The following is a 22578-nucleotide window of genomic DNA, read 5'->3' on the forward strand; positions in this document are numbered from 1 at the left end:
CTTAATATTTTTCCGGCTTTAATTTTTTTAAGTTGTACCCTGTAAAAACACGGAACTGAGATTTTTCACGAATATAAGGACATATATTCTTTCATGTAAATATAATGGGGTAAAATACTAAATTTAATTTAAAACGCTTTAAATTCCTAAAATTTCAAGTGCAACCAGTGCAGTTTCCATAAAATATATGAATTTTTAACCAAATATTTAACTGTTTGACCACAAAATAAACAACAGTTTACTACCATAAAATACGAATTTGCAACCAAATAGTTATTTTTCTACTCAACAAATAACTTTTCAACCAAATGGTTGAATTTTCAACGTATTGAAATATCAAAAAAATAATAATAATTGTCAACCAAAAATTTTATTTAACCACCAAAGTGATGAATTTTCAATTAAAATGATTAATATTCAACTAAAGAAGATCAATTTTCAACCAAATAGGTAGTTGAATTTAAAACTAAAAAATATAAATTTACTACCAAAAAATGAATGGGTGAATTTTCAACTAAAATCATGGAATATTCTACTAGATTAATTCAATTTTAAGTTCAAGAAATTAAATTTTAACAAAAAAAACAAGAGAATAATTTTCAAAGAACATAGTTACGTCTTCAACGAAAGAAATTAATTTTTAATTAAGGTGATTAATCTTCACGATGAAAAGGAATTTGTAACAAAAGAATAGTAATCAAGCAACAGTTGAATTTTTAACCAAAAATTTGAATTTGCAACCATGAAGATCAATTTTTTACCAAATAGACGAATTTTCGACTAAAAAAGAAGAATTTCCAACTAAAAATCGAAGCTAAATTTTCAGTAAAAAAAATGTATTTTCAACTAAAAACACTTCTCAGTCAAAAGAGAGAAAAATGTCAAAAAAACTGTTGTATTTTTAACGAAGAAGATTAATTCTCTAACAAAAAGAAAAGATTTTCAACAAAATACTTGAATTCCCAAACAAAAAGTTTAACTTTCAGTTAAAGAAATTAATTGCCAAAAAACAAGAAATCTTTAACAAAATAGTTAAATCCAGTAATATAAAGCTAGTTTTATATTCGAAAAGGATTGTTACTTAATTTTATATTCCAATTTTAAACAAATTAAAGTAAGATTTCGAAAAATTTCCGACATTTCCAGGCTTTCCAAGTGAGTAGACACGCTGATATATATATAAAGATTAGAAAAATTATCATATTTGACAATGTGGCTAAAAATCGTATTCTTTGCTCAGAAAATTATTTTCAACGCATAACTGTTTTCAGTTGTGTTTTGCGCAAATCAGCATAAAAATCGCATTTTTCGAATAAATCCCGAAGATTTTCCTGAAGAATAAAATCACTGGGTGTCCGCTAATAACTCGGATATTTTACTTCTCTAATCTAATTTTTACCTTCATAGTGTATCCTAGTATGAATAGCGAACCGAGTATGTTTTGCCTAACTTCATCTCAATCCGTTCGATTTCCCTGCAAAAAATACGAGTACAATGTAATTACGAACAAAAACATGCAATTAAACTGTATGAATCAATTGACATTAACTATCTGAAGGTATAAAACAATAATAATGATATAGTCATCACAAAATTATTCGAAGTTAATTTTTGTAGATCAACTGGTTAATATGTTTTTTCAGAAAAGTTGGAAAAAATCTACCTCAGGTCAAATTCGAACCCGCAGCTTCTATATTTTTCATGAGTCGGATCGCCTAAATCGCAGTTAAAAAAATCAAATTACATAACATCGAATAATTTTTATATTTTTATTAAATGCACGACAGGGCATCCTTTTTCTTCACAGAGCGTATTTTTGTCCGGTAATAAGCATTGAATTCAAAAAATTAAGAATTTGTATTCCTATAAATACGCGGTTTTTCCACCGTCTCAAAATCCTCCAGTGGGTAAAGAAAAATTGAAAATCCTATTCTTCTCAATCGAATTAGTAAAATTTAACGGAAGCAATTATTTAACCTATTTTTTTAGTATTAACTCGTTTTATAACTTATAAATAAGGATTATAAATAAACTCAACATGAGAAGGCTTTTGCGGAATACAAGACATCTCTGTGAGGTGTGGCTATCGGTACAATTTGAAGGAATTAAATATATTGAAAACACGTTCTCTTTTGGGGAATTGAAAACTATGCGGCGGTCACTATGGAGATATAAATTAATCAGTTTCGGAGGTATCCTATTCTTATGATGATCTAAATTCTAATTCTTATATGATCTAAAAATATTAATTTTTCTCTATTCAACGCTTATTACCGGGTGCACTGGGCATTCGATAGAGACAGAGGTAATGAGCATGCAACGTAGAACGTAATTTTTTGAAGAAAAAATCTGTAAGTCAGGAATCGGGCAAATTCGAGATGGAATTAAGGAATATCGAAGGGAGAGGACAGGGGTGTTAAAAAATATTATGAATAGCTCCTATATAATACTTATGTCAAAACTTAATATCAAAATCATCCCAGGTGAAAATATCCACTGAGAGATACGTCTTCAGCTAATCAGCTGAATTAACGGAATTTTTCTGGCCAATCAGGGAACTTACAGGGCTGCTTCTTGAAGGGTTTGCAATTTGTTATCCTAAAATCTAGTGTTTAAAATTATTTAAATATTTTTAAATTTTAAAGAATTTAAACTAAATGACTGAATTATACTCAAATATTCAATTTTTTAAACAACTTGACGGTCATTATTCAATTGTGGCAAGTATTTCACGATTGGGAATATAATTATCACAATTAAAAAACGTTATTTTAATTCTCGAAATGTTTCTTTTTCATATTAAATAGTAATATTTGTTTATGAACTAATGAAGATATGTATTTTCAAAGATTTTCTGAACGATTTATGCAACATTTTTATTTAAAGCACAGTGGAAATCGAAAATGAGCTACGTTTTGTTTCATTTTAAAGCTATTTTAATTAGATCTTTATATGCACACATAGCGCTATCTGTTTTTCCACACAATGATTATTTATCAAACTAATCCATCCAACGGTGGAAAATAATAACTCAATCGGTATAGGGATAGAAATAAAAAAGTAAAAAATACTAGTCAATGAAAGAAAAGGTAAAATCAAAGCGGATGATAACAAATGCAAAATGATTTTTAAGGAAATATGAAATTATTTGCCAGCCTTGAAACGAAAGGATTTGTTTATTTTCAAGCTGGAGGGGTATTAACCTCTACCGCGACCTTTAAGTTTTTTTTATCATGCCATGATAATTGGCTGCCTTGGTCTTGTATCGATGAGGGCGCTGTACCCTGGCGGACCGAAGGAACCGAATGGAGCCTCTACAAAGTACCCGTAAAGACCCCATTGGGTCCCCATTCGGTTCCTTTTTAAAAAAACTCAAAAGCTAATAAGCGTTCCGTCGGTAACTTAAAAATTTTGTCTGGACGCTAGCGCCACGCAGTGGAAACTACAGACAACAACGCTGCGATGCAAGTGAGAGAATTTTATTTTTAAACTTCGCGCGCATCATACTACTTGAGCCGAATGGGTAAACAATGGGGTCTTTACGGGTACTGTGTAGAGGCTCCATTCGGTTCCTTCGGTCCGCCAGGGTAAGCAACTTTTTCAACTATAGTTTCTCTGATCAAGGGGTGAGAGACGGTTGCGACTCTTGCCTCTGAAAGGCGCAGAGGGCGGATACTCACTTGCGAATATGATGTAATATTACGCATCCCAATTGAAAACGGTTCAGACGACTCCGATTTGCGCAGTTAAAGTCGCAGCCCAGTTGTGCTTTTGCGCATTACGAATGTCTATGTTTTCCCAATGTTTTTGTGAACGTAAGACAATTTGTCAAACTAAAACTGAATATAGTAGAATTAAAAAACGACTCGAATATTTCGCGGAATAGTGAGCTTTCTAGTATGACATACCGCGACGACATGCTAGGCTAGGTGAAAATATGACATGGTACTGCAACTGCACACGACTTTTTAGAGAAGATCTTCTAAACGTGAAGGTAAGTTTAAAGGCCTAAATAGTAGTATTTGTGCAATTATGTTTCTTTTTCCTATTATCGATTGAAGACCTTTCAGTTTCACGAAATACAATCTACTGTCCGAGATTTAAAGTTAGAGTGCCAATAACATTAAAAAATGCAGGGCATTTTAATTTATTTCGTGAAACTAAAAGGTTTTCAATCTACAAAGGCATGAAACATGACTGACAAAATAAATTCTACACTTGAGAAATAGTACTATTCGTAAATTTCTGAATTACTTTTCCGCAGTGGAGCCAATCCTATGTGAGTCAATCCGGGCGGATCTACTTGAGGCATTATTTTTTATACTTTTAAAAATTCAAAGATACACAATATACTTCCTAATTTTCGGGACCCCCACCCCTCCTAAAAACATGTCGGGCGGCGGGCCTCTTTTTTAACTGGTCAGCCACTGACGTGGAGCAGAGCGTACTGGGCCCGTGGTGAGAGGTGCCGGAATTGCGCAAATAGAATTAACCATGTACGGAGGAGGTGAAATAGGGGAGACGGGAAATAGGTGCGGCGGGAAATAGATAAAACTTCACTGTATTAACCAAGATAGTTATTAGTAAGGCCATGAAAGTAACAGAAGAAAAGACCTGTGATGTCCAATGTGGATTTATTTCAGGAATATTATGAGCGGACCAGATATTAAGCTTGAGACAGATCATAGAAAAAAGTTTGAAAGTAGAATAAAAACTTTTTCTGTAGATGTTTTCTATTCAATACGCCCTAATAAGAAGGTAGTAAAGCGATTGTAAGGTTAAATCTACAACTGAGTGATTGGTTTAATAACAGGCAAGGATTGTTTATGTTCTTTTGGTTAATCAATACATACATGGACAAACGTTTAAGAATGACTCTATTAAACAAGGAAGCGATTGATCTCGGGAAAGTGAAAACGCGTGAATTGATGTTTGCAGATGATGTCATTACGACAGAATCAGTCGATAAATTGCAGATAATATTGAGCTGATAAAACGGTAGATGGAAATATCCGGGCACATAAACAAAGATAGAAGGCTGTCTGGCAGTGTGGGAGCCATTTTCAGAAGTAAAAATACATGAAATAAAGCTCAACTTAAAATACATAATTGTGTGCTAACACCCATTGTGATGTATCAGAAACATGCAACTTCTAGCCATAAAAATAATAATACCGGGGATTGCAATTCTTTTGTGGAGAATTCCACATCCGGAAGTCAGCTAGGTGTGAAATTCCACACACAGGATTCTGTCCGAAATGTTATGTTTTAATTTATGAATTAATTTGTTTACGTCTCGAATAAGTCCACACCGAGAAAATATGAGTTGTGGTCACTGTTTTTTACGAGATATTTTCACTTTAATACAACGTTTAAAGTTAAGGAAAAATCCACAGAACGTGTTTAAAATAACACACGAATCGCACGTGAATACGTGAATTTTCAGATGCACATATTTCCATGTGGGTATTTTCATCTGGGTTGTCATAAAATGTTAAAAATTCATGATTTTTTACAATAAAAAGAAACAAAAAAAGGACTTACTTCTTTTTATGCTTAGTCCGAATATGAAATAGGCAGTTTCCTTTCGATGAGAATTCAGTGTTGCATATTTCACATTTATGATGCATTTTTGAGTGAACAGAGTGGATGTGATTATAGATTCTACCTTTCGAAATAAAACGTCTGCGACAAACATCACATTTAAACCAGTTAGGAGAAGTTTCTTCTACGTGGACTGTATGTATGTGAGTATACAGTCTCCCTTTAGTTTCGAAACCTTTCTTACACATATCGCAATGAAACTGTGCAGAAGTTTCAACTAGGAAAAAATTTATATAATTGTTTATCATTCTACCGCACGACTTAAGATTCACCATATACAGTTTTTGACATTTTTGGGTTATTACGATTTTCGTGTACTACTAAATACTACTAAATACTGGCTACTAAATACAAGAATTTCAAAAAGTGAACATGGTGCATGTTTGCTCGCATGAAGTTATTTATATTATTAAAAATGGGGAAGTCACATTTTATTACATTTTTGTCTGGTAAATTAAAAGGCAATACAAAAATAAATGAACAAAGCCCATTTCAAATGAAGGTTTGTTCTAAAAAAAAACCCGAACATTTTTTCTTTAAACATCTATAACTTTTGACCGTCTTTCTCAAAAAAAAAAAACGACACTTATACTTTTTGCCAATTTTTTGTTCAATTTAGCCTTCTATAAAGAAGACCTCCTGCGAGTTTTATGCATGCTAAATTAGTTTTGTGGACAGGAGGATTTTGTTTCATAAAATTGAATTTACTCATTCTTTTCACAAACGACGACAGATAAACTACCGGTCAATATTGTATGCCCACTTTCAAACATCGGATTAAAAACAGGTTTGTCTTAAAAAGTGACTTACTCTACCAAAAATTAAGTTAAAAAAATTTTGTAAACCTGTTAAAAAGCCGAGATAGTATGTAAGAAAGACCGACCTACTTTTCTTTTTTGACCAATTTTCGATTCTCAACTTCCACTCTCTGCATGCTTTAGAGAAGTTAATGGAAAAAATTGAAACTTCGTTTTAATAAAGTCTGAAAACTCCTCTTTAAAATAAGATCACGGGCACAATAAAATATTTCCTTATGTTCCTGGTCAATATACTATTATCTATTTGAAATTATTATTTGATTGCTCTTTTCTTCATTGGTTTAAATCAATATATTTAGATCAAATTATCCCAGATTCTCGACCGTTAAGTCTCGGACATTGGGCACTGACGGCAACGGTTAGCACTCGGATCAGTGACCATTGGACCATTAGTCGTGTTTTTTTTATTCTTTTGATTACTGCCGAGGGGGAGGTATGACCCCGAGAATGATTGTTTACACTGTATGAAACCGAAAATCTACATCTAAACTCGACTGCCGGTAACCAGCTGCACTTGGGAAGGTTTTCTATAGTTTTCCTCTCTTCCTTAGTCAAATGCCCAAGTAAATGCGCGCTCTTCTAATAAAAATCCGGCTGCAGACGGTAGGTGTAATTAATAAGGATAGGCTTTCTAAGCATATACAAATGTCCAAACACGATATGCAATACGTGAGCAATAAAATTTGAACAGAAAATTGTTATACTAGAATAAATCTTGGAACATCCAATATTATTAGAAATTTATAATCGGATTTCAAAGTAATGTTCGAACAGGAAAATAAAAAACGACCAAAAAATCAGTGTGAAAAATACAGTGAAATCTAAAGATGTGCAAAATAATTGGACTCAACTCAGAACACACATCTGGACGTGAGCCGTGAGTCAAATATTACGACGATCGACTGAAGAAAATCTGAATCGACACAAGCTATCATGAGTCGAAAGAATCCGAATCGATATTCAGTGGGATGAAGTAAAAAAACGAGGCTCAAAATAACTTGCAGAAGGCAATTCTTGACCGATTTTGATTTATTATTTCGAAAAAATTAAGGATTTATTTATTAAGGGATTTATGTTGTCCGATTTTAAAATTTTTGTTTGTTTAAACATTAACGTTGTAGGAATAGCAGAAAAATGTCGATTTTTATTTTTTTTATTTCAGTGGAAACGATTTTCCTATGTTTATCATCGATGGACTACATGCACAGGAATGATTCAAAGCGAAAAAAATTATTTTCTGGTAAAGTTAATTCTTATAAATAAATTAAAGCTAGAAAGAAAATATCCCTTACTCTTAATTTTGTTAAAATTATGTTGACATTGACGTTTAATGATGAAAATTTGTAATCCGATATGTTTTATTAATTTTATAAACAAATTATATAAACAGTGTCCGTTGTGGACATTTAAAGGCAGAGAAAAATATCCCTTTCTATTAATTTGGTTAACATTATATTGCCAGTGATGTTTACGAGTACCATGATGAAAATGTGTAATTTGATATTTTTTATTGATTTTCTAAACAAAATATATAAATAAATGTCCAGTGTGGAGATTTAAAGGCAGAAAGAAATAGTTTTTTCTCTTAATTTTCCTTAAGTGATGTCATCAGTGATGTTTATCCATGAAAATTTGTCATCTCATATTTTTAAAATAATAACAGTACAGTCAAAGATCTGCCCTAAGAGAAGTATCCATAACAAGTGTGGAGAATAAGTTCAATTCAACAGGTATCTTTTTAGAAAACCATAGGAATCGCGTTCCAAGAAATACAAATCACCCTTAAGTGGATTTGTTTATAATAGGGAAAATTGAAATACCAGAGGCTACCAAACTTTTGACCAGTACTAGATAACATCTTAAATCTACTTGATACGCAACGATCTAAAAAATCACAAAGAACAGATATACAGTTGATCAGATATTGGATCATAGAGCCTAAGAAGCCGTTGTCGTCTGTAGAAAATAATAATTTTTTCCTTTTCGTTGAAAAAATCCCACAACCATAAAAAAAATAGTTATATTAAGGAAAAAATAATTTGCGTTGTAAAGCAGAACTAATTTAAGAAATAAATAAAGTCCACTACTCTATCAATCTACTCTGCATGCGTATTCGTTAAACATAAGTAGTAGTTGTGGGCTGACTCGACTGTGATTATAACTACTGACACGTTCTGTGCGCTAAGTGGAGCCACCAATATATAGTCAGAAGGCACTTCCTCTTCTCCAGCACCACGCTGGAGCCACTTCAGTAGCTTTCATGGTCACGAAACGAAGATTCTTTTCTTTTCTTTCACAAAATAAATTAACAGATTTTATGATTTTTTCCCGCTTACGGCTTTTTTCCACGCATAATAAACGTCACTTTATTCCAGCCATGTCCAATTTCTCTTAGATTGCGTAATAATGCCCAAACGGGCAACATACAACATCTTCTTCCAGTCCAATCATTCGTCGGGGATATCATTAATCAAGAATGCATTCAATCTCACAAGAGGGGGCGATAGTTTGAGTCCCCTCGTCCTCACCTTTTTTTTACGAAAAGAAGAATTTTACGATTACATTTGCACGACCGCCTGCCTTTAGAATACTGTCCGCAGTTGTGTTTTAGACCCGTGAAGCTAAATTGTCAGATTGAATTTAGACGATTTATTAATTACGGGAAAAACATTAACGGAAATGAAAGAAAAACTCGAAGTTGCCTTTCATGCCCTAAAAACAGCAGGATTAACACTCGAATTATCGAAGTGTAAATTTCTCAGAACCAAATGTCCAAAAGTCGATTTATTCGCAATTTTCCAGAAATCGTAGAACCACTGCATCGACTTTCAAGAAATACCGTCAAATTTGTACGAAGCGAAACTGAAAATAACAGTTTTAATGAATTAATTCAGAAAATAAGTAGCGATTCGATTTGAAAATTATTTAACGTAAAAGGCAGAAACAGAGCTACATATCGACGACATCTTTAAAGCACTAGCAGTAATGCTTTGACAAATTGAGCAGGCGAAAAACTTCATCACATGTAAGCGATAAGCCGACTCACAAACGACTAAGAAAAATACTATTTATAAATTTAGTGCGAAGGTCTAATTTTCTCCTGGGGGCCGGACTCCTTAGAGATGCAATTATTTTCCAAATTGAAAGTGAATCACATTTTCTATTGTTATTTGGAATTCGAATTTTTATTAACAATCATTAAGAATGAAAGAAGTTAAATTTGAGCCTAAATATTCCTTTTTTTCCATACAAATCCTCTGTTAGAACCGCAAATTTGCTTTCATAAAATCTCTACTTTAGATTTTTAATAAGCGACCCATAACCCCCTATATAATAAATTTCCAGTATATTGGCTGAATGTTTTCAATATAATTCCACCAAGTTGGATCCACCATTTTAATTTTTGAAATTTTTAATTTAGATTCGAAATCAGCGACCGCAAAAAACCCTTTATTTTAAATTTCATAAGAACCTAATATTTTCTAGCATACTTATCCGCCATATTGGATTCGTTATTTGTTTTTTGAAATTTTGAAGGTAAAAGACTCGTAATTGGGTTATTACAGAATAGCAGTTTTAGCCTTTTTATTGAAAGTGGACGACTTAGCCCCACTCTGAGGAGTAAAGCCGGACGACAGACTTTGGATTGCAATAACGACATGGAGAAAAATATCCTGAGAAGAAAACACGGGGATTTCTTTGAATAGAAATCTCATTGAATTGAAACGATATCGTGTCAATTCAAGAAAATAGTATTTTGAATAAACGCGACGGGAAATGTTGATTGTATTCGTTGCGCCGTGTTGTCTCAACACGTTTGCGCTTTGATTTTACACGACTCCGTGTCGATTTTAAACGCATCTGATAAAGAGGATCGGAATTTATATATTTGAGCGGGAAGCCTCAAGTAAATTATAATAAATATAAGTGATTTATAGTTATAATAGAAGTGAACACGGATGATGAACCTCCGTTTTAATTATATGGAATTTTCAACTTATTTTATTAAATAATTAAAGTTGCAAATTTATTCGAAAAATAATGTCATTTTCTTGAGAGCCTCGTATTATTATTTAGGAATTATTATCCATTCTTTCTCTCACATGAAAGTTTTTGGTTTTATGTTCTGGTACAAAAACAAAAAGCTCTACATTGCAAGCCGATCAGGACTTACGTTTAAACTGTCTTAATTTAGGATAGGGTGGGGCGATATGAGCATAGTTGTCCTTTTCACGTCCGTATTTAAAATCTGATAATTCATTGCTTGAAAGTAAAACCTTATATGTATTCTAAAAATATTATTAATTAAAATTTCGAAAAGATTCAATTAACTAAAAAAAGGGAGCGAATGAAAATGGATTCCATGTGATGGATCGGCGGAATTTCGGCACCTTTAGGTGGACGGAGCGACTGAATCACGACTGTCTAGAGTGCTACGATGCGAGTGTGGCCCCTGAACGGGGTTACGTGGCACGGCTCCACGCTCTGTAGTGCGATAAGCACCCAGATCTATCGCACCAACGTCTGCGAAACATTTCCGAACTACTCCGAAAAAGGGGCTATGTAAGCGGAACGCCTACTCTACCAAAGCTAGAACAAGCCCGCAACAGAGAAAGAGAGGCGACACAAACATAAGATCAACCGAGGGCAGGCATTTAATGGAGGAAGAGCGATGCTTTATGACCCGGAGAGGCATCAACACCAAGGTTTCTCTCAAGGCTAAAGATTTGGCTGAAATGGATGACGAGCTTAGTGGACATTTTTCCGAAGAATCCGACCTCTGGGCTATCAATTATTGTGTGTATAATGCAGCGAGAGCTTTGGCCGATGCGAACCGTAAAACAAAACCAACGGTTGATGCTAAGACCAAAAGACGAATGCATCAACTTGTCATAAAAATAGGCTGGGCAAGACAGTACGCGTCACGCATTCAGTGTGTCATTGACTACATCGCATCTGGCAGGAATTTAACCGCCAAGGTTCGAAAGTTCGCGCGCGAACTCCGGACCCGTTATCCCACACTTAACAAGTCAAAGCTGCTGACCATCAGGCAGCATATTATTGAGAGAATACGGATACTATCTGATGCTAAGAGAAGTCTAGAGCGGAGGGAGAGGTGTGTCAGCAATTGAACATGTGTGGCAAGAAATGTATGAACAACGAGGATCAAAGAAAGGCGTAGCGGGATGTCGGGAGAACCTGCTCATCGATAGATGTGTCTGCAAAGATGCAGCATTCTTCCAGCGTGACCTACCGATGGCCTGGATTGATTATCGGAAAGCTTTCGATTCGACCTCCCATAGACTTATCATCTGTCTTTTGGAAAGCTTAAAGGTTCATCCGCAAATCGTTAGGTGCATAGAGAGATTGATGCCGCTTTGGAAAACCAGATTTACTATCTTATCTGCAAAAAATCGTATGACAACTAACAAGGTCACCTTTCAGAGAGGTGTCTTTCAGGGCGACACCATGAGCCCACTCCCCTTTTGCCTTACATTATTGCCACTATCTCTAGCACTTCGCCATTCCGACGGATACTTGTGCGACAAACGTGCATCTCGAAAATAAAAGATCATTCATGTATTTGACATGGACGATCTTAAGATCTATGCTAAAAACAAAGAGCAACTGCATCTAGCTCTAAGGATTGTCGAACGATATACTAAGGAAATTGGAATGGAAATTGGGTTAGACAAATGTGCCAAGGTTTATTTGAAGCACTATACGAGATCTTTGCGCTGGAGAGACTTATACATACCTGGGCGTGCCACAGAGCCGCATTCAGGATGTGACATCTATAAAGGATATTCTCCGAAGCAGATAAAAGCGTCTCATCCGGCACATTTGATCTTCCGAACTGTCGGCGAGGAACAAAGTATCTGCAACGAACATGCTTCCCGTCCCGGTAATACTCTATTCATTTGGAGTAGTTCCATGGACGAAGAACGAGTTCAGATCCCTTGATCTCGGGACAAGAAAGGTTATGCACATGAACAAAAGCATGCATCTTAAGTCTTTTGTTCCGCGACTGTACATCTCACGCCGTCAAGGTGGACGCGGAATATTGAGTCTTGAATGTCTTTACAACAGGATTATTCTGGGTACAGCACATGGAGTCGCAAACGGAAGAGATCCTCTTCTTAAAATGGTCAGGAATCACAAAAAAAGTGAGCAAAGGAGCGTTTCTGTACAAAGAAGCGGAGGAGGCTGCTGAAACACTCGGACTTAACTTCAGTATTAGGGGTGAGAAAAATGCATCAAATCTTATCTATCTCGAGTACTCACTCCTGAAGCCCGGACTAAGAAAGCACAAGAGAAAAACTTTCGTGAACAGCTCCTCGATAAGAGGATGCACGGTATCTTCTACAGAAATATGGAGGATCAGTCAATTTCATGTGAGCTAACGTTTGCTTTCCTTAAATCGCCCGAATTGAAGTGTGGTACAGAGGGTTTTGGCATGCCAAGACAGTGTCATTTCCACCTGAACATACCGTCGCCACATTTTGAGCCAAGACATTCCCGATGATAGCTGCAAGGCGTGCCATGCACACCCCGAGCATTTAGCTCACATACTATCTAGTTGTCCAACTCATGCGGGAACAACCTAAATCCAAAGGCTAAGAGTGCTTTAAGAGTGCTTTATTACCATCTCTGTCACTCTTACAGCATTAACCTTAATATCGCTCCTCTAAATGCTCCTAGGTAAATCCAGTCAATTGTCGAGAATGACAAGTGCCGCATATACTATAACTTTATATTCTCGATAATTGTTTCTATTGCAAACTCGAGGTCAGACATGGTTCTTCTTGACTTCGAGAAGCAAACCATGTTCGTTATCGAATTTTCGGCACCAGCTGACAAAAACATCATAGCCAAGGAGAATGAAAAGAAAGCGAGGTGTAGAGACCTTATAAGGGAGTTGCAACGATTGTACCCGGAATATTCTGTTAAACTAATCGTCCTTATCATCGCCGCTCTTGGAGGAGCCAAGCTTTCACTCGTTAATAGCATGAAAAGAATCCCTGCGTGTCAACAATATTCCGTTACAAACTGTAACCACCTATCTCACGGTTGTGAAACGTGGTTGTTGCTGAAATTTTACCGCGATTTCGCTGGGAGCGTGTGCAATTTTTCAGATAAGCACCTGCTCCCGGCGAAATCCTGCGGTTGTGCTTATGACAAATTTTTAATATATATATATTGGGGTATTAAACCGTTTTTTAAATGTCTGCAGCATTTTTAAACCTCAGCTAGGTTTTTCTTATTTTTATATTATTTTACGAGTTTTCAAACAGAGTTATTTAAGAAATACACATAGAAAAATAGTGCTCTCTCTTCTGGTTGACAGCAACTCATATTATTTTATCATACCTATAACAGTGCTGCTGTCATACTTTTTCTACGTATTTTTATCGGCAAGATTATTTTTTTATACCTTCACACCATAATTAACACCCTGCACAATCTGATAATATGAAACATTGCATCCTAACCAACCGACTGCTGCACGAAGAGGTTAGGTTAATGCAAAGGAAGAGGTGGCTCATTCCGCCCCATTTGACACTTTTTAGTCAAATCAAAATTTCGCCTATTTCGGTTTTACAACTATGTATAAATCTGTTAAAAATTCAAGGTCTAATAAATAAGCTATCTAAATAAACACTGGAAAAACATGTAATAAATGATTTCGCGTGATTCTTAAACATTCTAAACAAATGGAAACTGGCAGAACACAGGTCTTAATTTTTTTACTTTCGTTATTGCCAGATTTGTTCAATATTAAGCGAAAAATCGTCAAAAAAGTAGTTTGATAATGTTTTTCCTGATATTAATGCAATGAACATTCGCATACTAAATGATATCCTACGAGAAAATTAAGTGACTCGTCTTACCCCCTATGCTCATCTCACCACACCCTCCCCTTATTGTCAATCCCTGCATTTTATTCATGAAATATGAAAAATTGTATACTAAGGGTTTCACAAAGTTTCATCAAGGAACATTTTTTAACATCTCTTGAAAATCATTTCTAATTGACGCTGTTTAAGAATGAGATTTAAATAAATTTTCGGGTACTGTAAATTTTATTGTTTCTATCGTTTCTTAGGCATATTTCAACAAGATTTATATCAGATTTGAAATAATCGTTAGAGCACTTTTTTATAAATTAGAAAAAAAAATATTTTCCATAAATTTGTGAAATTATGACTTTTTAACGTTTATTAATCCGTATATTTACTGTTTTTGCTTACATTTAATAATCTGATAATAATAAACATTTAAAATAATAATAATTTAATAAAACAAAATCAAGAAGTAAAAGACAAATACGCTATAAACACTGTGTATACTAAATTATGTCGTTATTCGATGAAGTAAAATTAACTTTGAACTGTCCTGTAATGCCGAAAATTCATGCGGTTTTTTCACGTTCATTTTTGTGAAAAAACTGGTAAAGGATTGGGATTTTACAATAAACAGGCAATGGAGTCAGTATTAAGAGTAATTCTGATATTGTAGTAATTATATGTGATTTAATATTTATGCACATATGTAAATTTTATGGCCGTTCAATAAAAAATGTTGTGAAAATTTAATTTTTTATCTATTCTAAAGCTTAAAAACATAAAAGAAATACACAAAATAATTTTCACGAATCAAATCACATATAAATCTTCTCGTATGTCCAAGAAACGATAGAAACAATAGAATTTACAGAACCCGAAAATTTGATTTAAATCTCATTCTTGAACACCGTGATTTATGTCAAATCACTTTAGACTCCCTCTACTTTAAGCATTAATATCTGATTATAATTCCACCATGCAATTTATTGAGGAAAACCTAATAACATGACCCGCTTAGTTCCGACTTACGGTATTTCGTAATCGAATTAAATTAATCTACATAATTAGTTTAATAGATATGAAACACAAAAATGGAAGAAATAAAATTGATTGTAGGGATTATTCGATATTTTCAAAATTGATTTTATGAATCTTATCTAAATGGTATTCAACTCTGTGGATGGTCGCCTGTAGAGCTAGAGACCAATATAAAGCGTGAAAACAAATATAGCATTTTCACCCCTACGTCATTAGGTAATGGAGCTATTGATCAAAATGATTATTGGTCAATGTTCTCGACGTGTCAAAATCAAGCGAGATTTGCTTTCATTAAATTTAGGGAATCAAACAAATTTTTCCAGTATTAAAAAAATATATTGTCGACAATTCATGCAACTTCCCCATTAAGAAATGGTTTATAAATAAAAAACAAGAAAATTTAGCTTTAAAAAATAATATAAGATATCTGAAATTCAATACTTTTATTTTGTCCCTTGAACTTCGATGTGTCTTTTACCATAAGGGACTCACTTGTCTCGCTTTCTGGTGTTTCTACTTTCTGCATTTGAAATTTTGAATCTGATTTCTGAATCAATAAAATTTAAACACATAAAAGAAATCGTTAGAAATAGTTTGGAAATAAAAAAAAGTTTATGAAATAAAAATAATATTCAGTTTTTTTTTGTTCAATTAAACATACCATTTGCTCAGGTACAATAGTACTTTCTGTCGGCCCAAGTTTTTGCTTTTTTCGTTTAATAAACTCGCAAATTTCCATGAAACTTTCGTTAATAAAAGTCTGCTGTCGATCACTTTCTAGAAAAAGAAAAAGAAAATAGTCAATGAAACTGCTCATCTCGTAAGAAGCACTAAGAGTAATTCTGCTCATGATGTTATCAGTAGGTATTCCTACCGGTATAAGGATGTAATTGTCATTTTTTTAGATTTTGTGACAGAAAAAAACTGCAAGTTTTGCGCATTTGGCTGAAATAACAAAAATTAAAACCAAAGTTTAGAGGTATCATTGGGCTCTATTAAATTTCGAAAAAGGCACTAGAAAATGACAGCCAGTTCCGAGAAACAAGATTACAGAAAATATTTTTTGAGAATATCATTAAAAAAACTTGGTAAACAAAATATTTTCTCATGGATATGTCAAATTTACCCGACTTTTACATTATCGACATTTTTTTGGAAGAACTTACGTCCACACGAAAGGAGATATCGAGTTGAGAATTTAAGAAAATTAATAAAGGAAACTTAAGAACGTTTGCATGATCCTAAATTTTTAGAAAAAATGTCTTCAAAAATAATATTTTTTGCAATACTAAAAATGTAGGGCAATAAAAATATATCGTAATGATATCTATTTCATTTATTATTATGATCAATCGCTCTAGCAATCACCCCAGGTTTACAAAGCTCTCGAAATATAAGAAACCATTCGATTCAGGCAGCTATCACTTCGCTGACAATCTTCGTTACGCATTTCTTATAAACACTTTCCACACTTTCCTGTCCTGAAATACAATTTTTGCTTCCTTTGCTTCCATAAATCTTTTCACGCAAGCTCATATATTTCTATGACTTTTTATATCTTGTCGATCTAGTCTCATTTATACATTCCTACCATTTTTTCCTCTCAAAATTTGTCTGAAATTGCTACTCATAAATCAAATTCAAAAATGTATACCTGGTGGCAAAAAAGTGTTAAATTACGAAATAGAACAAAAATACAAATTGATTATAATTTAAATTACTCTAATTTCAAATTCTAGCTTTCAGTGTTATACTTGTAAAACTGTAAATTGTGTAAGCTCAACATTAATTAAACTTTTCACACTTTTTTTTAGTAAATAATAGGCAAAAATTAAATTTAAAGTACGGTCTGAGTGTATTTTTAATCTATTTCAACCAATCACTTAATTATCAAAATTTAGGACCAGATAAACTTGCCTTAGTGCTTTTTATTTAATTTTATAAACATGAAACTATAGTGGTTCGCAAAATAAATAAACTCGACACAGAACCGACATCTGGACGTGAGTCATGAATCGAATTTTTCGACATCGACTCAGCTGAGAATTGAGTCGAAACATTTGACACCGACTCAAGTTTACATTGAGTCGAATTTTTCAAAACCGATTCTAAAGGTTTTATTGAACCTACATGCAGCGGCGTAGTCGGGGGGGGGGGGCTCAAGCTCCCCACCGAAATTAAGTATTTTTATGATTCAATTCCCTTTTCCCCCACTCTGCCTCCGAAAAAAATCTGAGCCCCTCACCCTCGGAAAAAAATCCTGGCTAAACCGCTGCCAACACGTAAAGTAAATAATGAATAAGTCGGTATTTAGATCGACATATTGACACAGCCTCAGATTGAAAAGCGGTTTATAAAAGTAGAAAAATATAATAGCAATAATTTTTCATGCATTTTAAAAGAGGCAGCAATGTATATTTCATAAAAAAAATTCTTTCACCAACATTATTTTTTTAGCAATGGTTATTTGACATTTGGTGTGCTTTTAAACATCTTTATAAGATATCTTAACTTACATTCAATCTATTGACAATAACTTGCTAATCTAACACATTTCAAACGAATTATTTTGAACAAAATTCATCGAGTATAATAACAAAGAATATTTTTAAAAAACTAAATGAGCCATACTTCATTAATATTGAATGAAACTTTTATTTATTGAATAGGATTGTTGCATGATTTACAACAGAATTTTTCAATAATAAATTTTCTACTCTCGAAATTGGTGAATAAAAATGGGCCTGTTAAAGACTGTACGTTCCGAAGACCATCCCTAAGAGTCATGTGACGAATTAGCGACTTCCCCCCCCCCCCCTCCTTGTTTCTATTAAAAAGAAGAAAAAAATATCAAATTTTATAATTCTATACAACATTACAGAATTTCACAGAATCCAAAGAATTTTGAATATTCAAGGAATTCAGGATATTCAAGGAATACAGGAAATTCAGAGAATTGGAAAGTACTTAGCAAATTCGATAACTTAAGAGAATTCCGAATATTTTAGTAATTCAGGAAATTTCCTGAAATTACGTAATACCGAAGATTAAAATTTAAACAAATAAATATTTAATATTTCTATCGGTTGAAATAATGTTTCACTTTATAGGTATACGCGCATCGTCTATAATTTTGAAGAACTGGTTCTTAATTTAAATGTATGCAGTATGCATCATGCACGATATAAACTGCAACATTATTCTAACAGTTCAAAAAATATGAAATTTAAATATTTATTTTTGCTGAATTTTAAAATTTTGGGAATTTACTATAATTTTGCGATTTTGAAAATTCTGGCATGAACATTATTAATTCTATTTAATTATGACATACAGGTGCCCTTAGTAAGTTTAGTAGAATTTCAAAAACCAATTAGATAATCGGTTCAGTTGGACTCCTGCTTTGGACCCGATCTCTCATTACGTGTGAACATAAGTTTGTCGAAAAAATGTCGGTACTGTAGATATCAGACAATTGTTACATGGCATTAGCACAAAAACATTCTAGCTAACTGTGAAAAGTTTTTTTTTTTCAAAAAATTGTTCCGTGCTTTACAGAAGGATATTAAACGAATAAAATTTTATAACATTTGTTTTTTTTTCATTTTTACAAGGTTTGAATTTGGTTAAGTACCAAAAATTTCTCTTGATAAATTTTTCCTTCATTTTTGTGTTCATTCAAACATGTAAAAACAGATTTGGGAATTTCTCTTGATAAATTTTTCCTTCATTTTTGTGTTCATTCAAACATGTAAAAACAGATTTGGGTACACACACTGACACTCACAACATTATTTTTAAAAATATTTCAAGTTCAACTTTTAGTTAGTTTAATTTTAGAATTTAATTAACGCGCTTAATGTGGAATTGTGTACTTAACTTACCTTCTCGAAGTTTTGAAATTGTAGAGTTTAATTTTCTTTGAGCATCAGTCGCATTCTTAATAAATTCCTTCAAATTAATTATCTGTGATCTTTCGGCTACCACCAATCTATCCAATTCTTGTTTTTCCTACACCAAAATATAAAAATTATTCCTTTTTCAGAAATTAACGTATTTTTTAATTGCATGGAATATCTAAAATACATTCCGCGTAAAACAGACACTTAAAGATAGCACCCACGAAGTCCCATCGATACATTTTGCCAACAGCCACTTGGAGCGCTGTAAGCAACTCTCAGTAGGCCCCTCGAGGCGCACTAATGTATGTATGTATGTATTTAATCTCTCCCTTTTACGGGTTTGAGAGCCTCCGCTCCCTGTACATATATTTACAATTCCATCTTTAGTCTAACTTAACTGCTACTTATACTCTACTCTTTCGCATTACGCAGGATAAACAATAGTAACAGTAGTGATATTAATTCCTAGCACGAGCGAGCTTCCAGGGCTTCCATTTCCTCTTACCATAAAAAAATGCATTTTCCACGATATTGAAAACAATTTTCGTTTTTTACTGCCCCTTTTCAGGATCATCCGTTTGGCTCTGCCTTACTACCTTGCATTCCCTTACTTCATCCAATTTCTTCATCCACATCACTCCCTGTCCACTGCCATCCAAGATCCATCTTACACACTCATCCACACTCAACTGTCCCTCTTCCTGTCCTGTACATCTCTCTAATACATGTGCCCATGACTCCATTTCGTATCCACATACTCTACATAAATTCTCCTCTTCATTCATCCAATATCTGCATGCTTTCACTCCTTCTCCCATTCTGAACCGTACAACCCTACTCCATTTTTCTTCCTTTTTTATTTTTTGCAGATATTCTGGTTTCGTCAACCCTTTGACCATCATATACCTTCTATTGTACCTCGAATCTATAATCTTTGTCCATCTCTCTTCTCATTGTTTAACCAATAGCTCTAACTCTATGTCCTGCTACTCCATAACCCCTTCTCGAATATTACACACCCTTCTCATTTTTCTCCTTTCTTCCTCCCATTTTGAATTTCTCACATTACCTCTCGCTTCATTGTCCCGAATTTCGCCGAAACATGCTTGTGCAATTTTACTTCCCTCTCCCCTTTTTAGCTTCTCTTCAAACCTCCATGCTCTCTTAATTTGTCTAGTAACCATATGTTCTCTTCCTAACTCTTCTTTTAACATAAATCCTGGGCAACTCCAGCTAACCCCCATTACCTACCTCAGGAATCGCTCATGCATGCTCTCTACTTTCCTATGTTCCTTCCATCCCCAGATCTCCACACCATAACACAACACCGCCCACACCAACGCATCAAACAACCAGACCCTTATTCTCCAATCGTTCATGAACCTTCTCTTTCCTATACCCCATACTTGGCCCATTACTTTACTCGCACATTCAATTCTTTTCCTCACCTGCAGCTCGTTTCCCCCTTCTGCCTCAAACAAAAAACCTAAATAACAGAACTCCTCCACAATTTCCACTTTTTGTCCGTTCATCTTCCAAACGTAATTTATTTTGCTCTTTCTATTTCTGAAACACATCACCTTTGTCTTATCTACGTTCACCGTCAGCTCTTTTGTTCCCACATACTCTTCGAAGATTCTCATCATTAGGTTCATCCCCTTCTCATCATCTGCTAGTAGAACTACATCGTCCGCGTATGCTAGAGAGTATAGTTTGCTATTATCCAAAACCGTTCCTCCTTTCCCTTTCTCCTTTAGCTTCTCCTCTAAGTCTTCCAATAGGATACTTAATAGTAACGGACTCAAAGGGCACTCTTGCCTTAGACCTCTGCTTGTCCAGAAAACCTGCCGTTTTTTCTTTCCTATTTTCACCCTAATCCTGGTTTCAGTAAAAATTTCCTTCACCCTCTCCACTAACTTTTGCTCTACACCCCTCTCTTTCATTGTCTGACATAGAACTTTTCTATTCACTGAGTCAAACGCTGCTTTGAAATATACGAACAAAGCGACTAGTCTCCCTTTTATTGCTCCCCAAATTTCGGTTAACTAAATAGTTTAGTGCGTAGATTTTGTCTATAGTTCCCATTCCTTTTCTAAATCCCGTCTGATTATGTGGGATACTGTCTTTTTGTTCTACCTGACTCTCCAACCTATTTCTTAAGATTTCTGCATATATTTTATAGCCGACTGACATGAGAGTGATCCCTCTGTCTTCCTCTACCTTCTTTCCTTCCCCTTTCTTGACAAGCGGTACCACCAGTCCCGTCGTCCACCCTTCCGGCCAACCTTCCCCTTTCCATACCTTGTTACAGATCTTCCACATCCCATCCCAAATCCAAACTTCATCGCTTCGTTCTCCATCCCATCTTCTTCCGTCGCCTTGTTTCTTTTTAACATATTTATTGCCTCAACCACTTCTCTTGTTATCTCGTTCCCTTCCTACATTTCTCCTTGGCTATCTTACACCTTTCCCCTTTGATCCTATTTTGCTCTCCCCCTAATAGACCCTTAAAATAATCCGTCCATTCCTCCATTTCTATTTCTTCGTTAACGCCCTTCCTTTCCCCTCTATCCCTATTTATCACATCCCACACCCTACCTTCTTTGATCGCTTTTTCTACCTCTGCTTTATATTCTTCCTTTCCCCTCTGTCTTTTTATTTCCAGCATCTTCTCATATTCTTTTTTCCTCCTGTTATACTCCTTCTTCTCCATTTCCCCTCTTCACCACTTTCTCACACACTCTTTTATTCTCTCTTTACTCTCCCAGCATTCCTCGTCCCACCAGCCTCTCTTTCCCCCTACTCTTTCTTCATTAGTACCCAGCTCATTCTTTACCTTTTCAATGGACCTCTTCAACCTTTCAATTAACGATTCGATGCCCTCCTCTTTTTCATACCTAACCTTCTCCTTTTCCATCTTTTGTTTAAACTCTTTCAATTTATCTACCCCCCAGATACCCATTTTCGTGTTTCGTTCGCACCCTTTTTCCTTTCTCCCTCTACCGTGCTTACTGACGCCTCTTCTTAGTGTAACTATGACCGGGAAGTGCTCGGACCCTATCTCATTCCCTGCCTTCATACTCCCTATCATATGCCGCATTCTTTCTTCAGCCAAGATGTAGTCTATTACTGTTGCTCCCTTTCCTATGAATGTGATCTCCCCTTCCTCATCTCCTTTCATATTGCCATTACATATAAACCATCCTATTTCTCCTATCATGTCTAGTAACTTCCTCCCCTCCCTATCCGTCTCACTATGTTTGGAGGTCCTTATAAATGTCTCCTTTTCTTCATCCCATAACCCTCCCCCTTGTTCGCCAGTCCATGCATTTAAGTCCCCTCCTATTAAAACCAATTCTTCCTTCTTTT

At 34.6% G+C, this 22578-nt stretch overlaps 1 protein-coding gene across 2 annotated transcripts in view; it reads right to left on the reverse strand.

The window, feature by feature from the left end:
* Positions 1-1197: 1197 nt before the first annotated feature.
* The window catches only part of LOC117171891 (zinc finger protein 236-like), a 50943-nt gene continuing 29562 nt past the window's right edge, over positions 1198-22578 (reverse strand). The window contains exons 3-7 of one of the 2 annotated variants that reach the window (XM_033359549.1): positions 19192-19318; positions 15969-16084; positions 15800-15854; positions 5545-5821; positions 1198-1474 (exon numbers count right to left, since the gene is read on the reverse strand). In XM_033359549.1, the coding sequence (XP_033215440.1) occupies positions 1414-1474; positions 5545-5821; positions 15800-15854; positions 15969-16084; positions 19192-19318 (636 nt within the window). In that variant the 3' untranslated portion in view covers positions 1198-1413. Of the gene's footprint in view, positions 1475-5544; positions 5822-15748; positions 15855-15968; positions 16085-19191; positions 19319-22578 lie in introns of both variants that reach the window. The other variant, XM_033359542.1, reaches the window with a different exon arrangement.

Source organism: Belonocnema kinseyi, chromosome 1 (assembly GCF_010883055.1).
Source record: "Belonocnema kinseyi isolate 2016_QV_RU_SX_M_011 chromosome 1, B_treatae_v1, whole genome shotgun sequence".
NCBI lineage: Eukaryota > Metazoa > Arthropoda > Insecta > Hymenoptera > Cynipidae > Belonocnema > Belonocnema kinseyi.